The sequence below is a fragment of the Aegilops tauschii genome, chromosome 1, assembly GCF_002575655.3.
Source record: "Aegilops tauschii subsp. strangulata cultivar AL8/78 chromosome 1, Aet v6.0, whole genome shotgun sequence".
Classification (NCBI taxonomy): Eukaryota; Viridiplantae; Streptophyta; class Magnoliopsida; order Poales; family Poaceae; genus Aegilops; species Aegilops tauschii.
Window position 1 is genome coordinate 386,186,393 of NC_053035.3, and position 7,481 is coordinate 386,193,873.

A 7,481-nucleotide genomic window follows, 5' to 3' on the forward strand; every position below is an offset into this window, starting at 1 on the left:
TTGTTCTAGGATTCTTTCTGGTGAGTTCCATTTTTCTAAAAGTGTGCTCTACATGGACCATGTATGTGCCTGTTGAAACTGTCAATTCATAGTACAGTTTGATTTATACTAATCACTTTTTTGTATTTGTGCAAACAGGGGTGCACAGCTTGATTTCAATGGGAACTGCACAAAATGTTCATGAATACATCGAATCATTCATTTCCACCACAAGAAAGGAGGTGCCGTTAAGTTCAAGGCGTTGCAACATATAAGGGCGAAATCATACAAGCTACGCGCGAATTTGGTTGATTTTGGTGGAACTGCACAAATAGAACAGCTGGCTTATTTAGCACGAGGTGCCATGTCAATGTCCGAACTGATGGCAAACCCTGCCCATTCCACAATCGTAGGCATTTGATATTTTGGAATGGGACAACCTTGTCAAATTTTGCTCATTGATTTTAGCAAGACATGCGTTTGATATTTTTGAATGGGACGCCCTTTGCTGTCAGCAGCGTCGATCAATTTTTTCTTTATTCTTTAGTTGTGAAGTAAATATTGCCTCTGACATGTGAGTCGCTGAGATGCATAATCATCGATTGTTTTGAATGTTCTCTATGAATTGTCAGGCCTGTGTGTTTGATTGCAATGTACAGAAACGCTAAAAAGCTGCTCAAACTCTTTGTACTCCTTCTGTTCCTTTTCACTTCGCACATTGTGAAAGTGCATACTTTTTTGTGCAAGATTGGTCAAAGTAGAGATACTTTGACTGCAGACAAAACTTGTATGCAGACTAGAAAGGACCGGAGGGAGTACATGTGAAACTGCTGCAAACGAGGTGATCACCCTGGGAATAATGCTAGTACGTATTGTTTTGCATGTTCATCCAATGCCAGTGATACAGGAATTCGAACTAATCGAAATAAATTCATTCATACACAGTCGGATTTCATATAAACATGCTGGATTTCATTACATTTCATACATTCTTCAACTAAAAAGGGGTGCGCTGGAGGTATAATTAATTAGCCGAAGCTAACCACCTGTGTCCCGCTGAGCCGAACAGAAGCTTCAGTGACTTAATTGCAGGTGCAGTTGCGTAACTGACATGTGGCCTGTTGGGCCCACGTGTCAGTCAACCAACTGCACCAGCAGTTAAGTAGAAGCAGCGTTCTTCTCCAGCGCAGCTCTCCGACTCCACGTCGCCGTGAAGAAGCTAACCGGCCGTCAATGGTCAACCCGCCTAGCTTGGCTTCAACCGGAGGGTAGCAGCGGTGGCCTTACTTGGACCCGAGCGGCGGCGACCTACCGTGTTCTACTCTTCCTCGTTTTTTGTGTGGCACGGCCTCGTTGGCAGCGGGGCGGGGCCTCGGCGGAGCCGGCGATGTCCTCTGTCTCGTTGCCGGCGGGCGGCGCCTCAGCGAAGCGGTGGAAATCCTCCCCCATGTTGCCGGCAGGGTGGGGCCTCGGCTGAGCCGGCGATGTCCTCTGCCTCGTTGTTAGCGGGGCGGGGCCTCGGCGGAGCCGGCGGTGTCCTCTGCCTCGTTGTTGGCGTCGCGGGGCCTCGTCGAGGCCAGCGGAGCGGGGACACGTCGGAGCCGGCATTGTCCTCTGCCTCGTCCTCGGTCTCGCCAAACAGCGCCTCACCCGCTTCATCGCCCTCTTTGCTAGCCTCTTTGTAGGCGGCCGCAGCCTCCGCCACCCGCATGCGGTACCGCCAGCGCTCGAGGCGGCCCTTGCGGGCGGAGCGGTACGAGTCGAGCAGCGCCTCCTGCTCCGCCCGCTCCGCGGCGATCTGCTCCTCCGCCTGCAGGTGCTCCTGGAGGAGATGGTGGTTGTAGGCGGCGTCGGCCTGCGCCTCCCGGAACTGCTCCTCACGCATCTGCCTCACCCTGTCCATATGTTGGGCACGGGCCTCGCCAATGGTCATGGTGCAATGCACCGGCGAGGATGGCGCGGAGGAGGGGGTTGGCGCCAGATCGTCGACTACCATGTTCTCCATTGGGACGTCGTCGTCCTCCGGCTGCCTGCCGGCCAGCCGGTCGGCAGCAATGGCTGCCATCTCCTTGTGGTCTGTCGTCCGCCCGTCCCGAAGAGCGCTCGAGCACGAGGAAGCCATGGTGAGCAGTAGTGGTGTGGACAGGAGAAAGGGAACGGATGCGGATGACTGCGGCTATGGCCGGCGCAGCAGTTTATATAGCAATGGTGGGCGGGCGGAGGGACGGACGTGTGGCGCCGGAGTAGCCGCCTCGGCAACCGCGTATCATTAATGTGGGCAGCAGATGGATGGACGGGCGTCACTTGTGTCGTTTGAAGGCGGAGCAATCGCCTGCACCGGGAAGCAGGGGCGGGCGGCGCTGACTGTTTCAGGCGAAAAGCGCGCGTGGGCGAGGAGATGACTTTACTTGGAGAGGATGACAATGGAGACCCACCAGGTCCATAGCCTCACGTACGCAAGTGCCTGCTTATTATATACTAGTAAATGGCACGTGCTTTGCACTTGTAGCTTTATGAATGTAGACCAACATCACCAAGTGAACTTTGCAACTCAAAATAAGTAAAATACTCCCTCTGTCGCATATTAGTTATCGCTACAACGGATGTATCAACAACAACTAATATAGGACAAAGGGAATAAATAGTTACTCGCTCCAATCTGAATTAATTGATGTGACTTCTATGCAATGTCTTACTTACATTGTATAGAGGTTGCGTCAGTTAATTTGTATTGGATGGAGTATTCTTTTTAAGACCGGATAGAGTGCTTCATGAGGTTGGCCTTTAACATAGCAAACCATCAATGTAGGAACACCAAAGGATTACTTTTTTTTGAGTTTCCTGAAATTCATAGTTTGACACACTTGTCTTCAAACAAAAAGAAAAAACAGAGGAAAATATGTGCTCTTTGTGTTTGGTACGTGTACATATATCATCTACTTCAAAGCTCAAGCTTTGTCCTTATCAGATTTTACAGAACAGCATAAAAAATATACTCTAATGAGTAACAACATATTTTCAAATTGCAACATAAAAGTTTCGGTTTTGATTAGGCTAAACTTCTTCGCAAAACAGATTTCCCTAGACAGCTGACATTCCCCGATTTTCAGAGACATTTCCTTCAAAAACCATTTGCTACTGCACCATTGTAGACATGATCAGCTCTTGACATTCTTCTAGAATAGGCATCCGCAAGGACTTGGTGCTTTGCAAACCTGCTCAATAATTACATTTGTAAGGGGAAAAATATTATACCACAAGGATGCACTTGGACAGAAAAATGCAAGAGGAACAGAGACAATTCTATGCTTGCAGGTAACACCTTAAGTTACATACACACGCACAAGATTGCATGTTTCTAATGTCATGGAATCAAGCATGGATGCAAATGTGTAATTTTGATGCTTGTAAACATAAAGAAACTTGCAGTATTAGAAGTACTAATGACTAATACACCAATACCTGTATGTAAATTACATCAAGACATCTTTGTAGACAATATTTTTGGTGCTTTTTCCCGATGGATCAATTTCCTTATTTGGCTTTGCAAGTATTCTTGTTGTTTGTCTTGACATCCCTCTTGATAAAGCAACATAGAGTTGACCATGAGAGAACACCGGCTCTAGAAGATAGATGCCAACATTTGGAATAGTTTTACCTTGAGCTTTGTTGATTGTCATTGCAAAGCTGAGTCGAATTGGAAATTGTTTTCTTTTAAACTTGAAGGGGAGTACATCATCTTCTGAAGGATATAGAGGAATTCATGGAAGGAATACTCTTTTCCCAGCATGTTGCCCGCCAATTATTTCTGCATCAATAGCGTTCTCTTGAAATGCTCTGATAATAAGTCTTGTTCCATTGCACAATCCGTTAAAACGATCTAGATTCCGAAGTAAAATCACAGGACAATTAATCTTCAGTCGAAGGACATGTGGAGGCAGGCCATTAGGTGTGAGTGAGTTTAGAAATTCAGGTGGGTAGTAGTTATGTGGATCATCCACTGCTGAATGAAAACTATAGTAGATTTGTTCTTCCCCAGGAAACCGATCAATAAGCTTCTCGTTTAGTTCATCAACATATTCATTCTTGGTGGAGAGAATGGCGCGAGTACTAATATAAGATGGTGATATTCCATTCTGGCCTAGTGAAGGAAAGATAACATTAATTAACTTACTGACAGAGTGTTTTGGATCTATGTATGGTACAACACTTTCATCTGGTAGGCGCACATAATCTTGGCCGATTGATTCTTCTGTACCATCACCAATTCTTAACAGAAAATCTGAGAACCATGGATCAGATTGTGCTCTCATATTACGCCATAGTTTTATTTGTTTTATACACCGCCAAAGATACGATTTCTTTAGTGTAGCATCTGTAATTTGTGCTCTTGTGCCTCGCCTCACTACAGGGAGAACTTGTCTGAAATCTCCTCCTAACACTATGACCTTTCCTCCAAATGGAGATATAACACCAGTAATATCTTGCAAGGATCTATCAAGTGCCTCCACAGCTTGACGTTTTGTCATGGCTACTTCGTCCCAAATTATCAAGGATGCTCTCCGAAGCAACTCTGCAGTCCCACTCTGTTTACTGAAGCTGCACAAACTGTCATCATGAATATTTACTTGTATTTTAAATCTCGAATGTGCTGTCCTACCGCCCGGCATGATGGACGCTGCAATTCCAGATGTTGCAGTTGTAATTGCTATTAGCCCCATGGAACGCACTTTAGCGAGTAAAGCTTTATAGAGATGCGTCTTTCCTGTACCTCCTGGACCATCAACAAAGAATACCTTACTCTTCTTCTGTAGGACGTGATGCATTATCTCATCAAAGGCAAGTCTTTGCTCACAATTTAGTGTTGCATAAAGGTCCAGATGCTCTGGATCAATATTAATAGACATCTCTTCTATTACTTCTCTACAATTAGAGCCAGCCAACTCAGTGCCATCTAGCATTTCTGGAAGATCAAAGCAACTGATGTCCTTCCCCATTGAATATAGGATATCACTAATATCTCTAAGTACCATCTGCTCTATAGATTCTTTATCAGTTGCGCTGCCCTGCTGAAAATCATCAGCCATGGCCTCAAAATACTTTTCCCATAATTCACGGACATTTTTTACCTCACAGAAAACCAATATTGTAGCAAAAAGCCTTCTAAAGGCAGAAGGCATTGCAAATGTCGCAGCCTCGCTCAGACAATCAGAAATACTACAATCAGCCTCAATCAGACCCCTTCTTTCTGCGGCCTCTCTAGAAGTGGCAAAAACAAAACCATCGACAGTCCGTAAATCCTCAAAAGATGTAGCCCCTCTCACATGATTTAGCAGTATCCTCAAGTAATACCATTCTCCTTCAGCTGGGTGTGCAGCGACAAGTCTCCCTACTTGTATTCTCTGTTTGCGACGTTTCCAGCTCTTGGTACTATTATTCCATACAAAAAAATTCTGGAAATTCCTTGTATAAGAAATTCCTGGCATAACTATCAATAGAGTTCATTCTGAAGTATTCAGTTAGCATTGTTCTCGAAGACGATCCTTTGCAGACCACATCCTCTAATTTATCTGAATCTTTATAGTGAACAAGGTGCATATTTGGCAGATGGACTTGTAGCTGTATAACTGATGGATACATCTCACTAAGGTTGAAAGAGTAAATCCTCCAGATTGCTTCCGGAGGTGAAATAAACCTTGCATCTCTATACTCATGAATTTCATTAATAACTGCATCATCTTCTGCGGCTTCGATGACAATGGAGGCACGATCATGACCTTTGTAGATGTATTTGAATAAATATTTCACAACCTTGATGCTAGAGCAAACTTCAATATTTATATGGTAATTGTATCGGATAAGTAAATAGGGATTGTATGGGACAACCCATCTATTATCCAAAACTGCACCCCTGATGCGCACTCGACGGCCGTCATTCCTGTGCCTATAAATTGGATAAGAGTCCTCTCCTTGTTGTGTGGTCTCTGCGAAATGTCGAGGATAATGATACTGACAACTTCCATTTTCCATGCAAGGATTATTTATGTTGAGAACTCCACATGGGCCGTGCATCATGTGCTTAATTACTAAATCATGCAGTATAGGATATTTATCATTATCAGGAATTTCAGCTGATATTATCTCATCATATTGGTCCGGATTAGTTATCTTGTAGTCTGATTTCAGAATTATTAGAAAATGTGCATGTGGTAGACCTCTTTTCTGAAATTCAATTACGTGCACATGTGCAGCAACTTCACCAAAGAATTTCTTCTTAAACAAAAGATCCTTTAAATCCTCCAATTTTGCCTTGAAGACTCGTGCTACCAAGTCCGGCCTGTCTTGTGGTGATTGACCTTCTGCTAGTTCTCTAGTTATCTCTTCCCAATGTGGGTTGCAAGTCATTGTAAGGAATATGTCTGGTTTCCCATACCGTTGGACCAAAGCCATTGCATCCAGATATCTTCGACGCATATCTCTTGGTCCTCCAATAAATGATGGGGGAAGCACAATGTGCGCACCCATGTGTTTCACCGGCAACAATGCTATCGACCAATACTTGATACAAATCTGCTCTGATGAGAACCTGAGTTGATGGCTTTGACAAGAATGCCAATCTTATTGATTCAATATTAATGTACATATCAACTATATATTGTTGAGTCAATCGCCTCCCAAAGAGTAAGATGTTAAACTTCCCAGGTCTAATTTGCAGCTTGAAACAATAATATTCTCTTGGTGAGATGCAAGTACCAGAACTATTCTCCAGCATTCCTACAGAATCCAAAATAATATATGATTATTAAATAGTTCTAGAAACTAAAACTTTGAGCATGTAACCAATTAATGTATGATGGAAACTTACCTTCTATATCAAAATCATTTGCTTGATTGTCTATTATTTTCCTAGCATGTCGACTTAATCTGGGCAGATCCAAGTTCCATCCGATCTCTCCGTTTGGGAAAAACAACGGATATGATAGTGGATCATAGCAACCATGATATGCTTTTATATATTGTGGATGGTCTGATACACCATAAATCATGATACTTCTATCAAAATGACCTCGAGGATCGCTTCCCTCGACCCAAATTGCTGCCACCTGTGATGCTGTCGGAGCATTATATACTCTCTGGTCTAAAGAAATATTTGTGTTGAGCTCAATCCTATACTCGCAAAGGTTTGGAATGGAGCCGAGACTTCTAAAGATATGGACATAAGGATTAGATGAGAGTATGCCCAACAATTTTCTGATGAGATCTTTATCAAGGTTAGGTGAATGACGAAATCTTTGTTGTAAATCTGCATCAGTGTCATAAAAGTACAGTTGTAGATGCTTGGGCCCATCATCCTTTGGCACTAATTGGTCAATTCGATGATAAATTTGACCTTGTGCGCGAAATGTGTAAACTCCAGATCTGTTATTGCAAAAACGTTGATCCAAGACAACACCAAGAGATGTAAAGGAGAAGTGAGAATTGAAGTAACGTATGTTATCCCG

At 43.7% G+C, this 7,481-nt stretch overlaps 1 protein-coding gene across 1 annotated transcript; it reads right to left on the bottom strand.

Annotated features, from left to right (window-relative positions):
• Window positions 1-3,740: 3,740 nt before the first annotated feature.
• On the bottom strand, window positions 3,741-5,066 carry LOC141033756 (uncharacterized). The gene has a single exon (XM_073506282.1). The coding sequence runs from the start codon at window positions 5,064-5,066 to the stop codon at window positions 3,741-3,743; it is 1,326 nt and encodes a 441-aa protein (XP_073362383.1).
• Window positions 5,067-7,481: the final 2,415 nt, after the last annotated feature.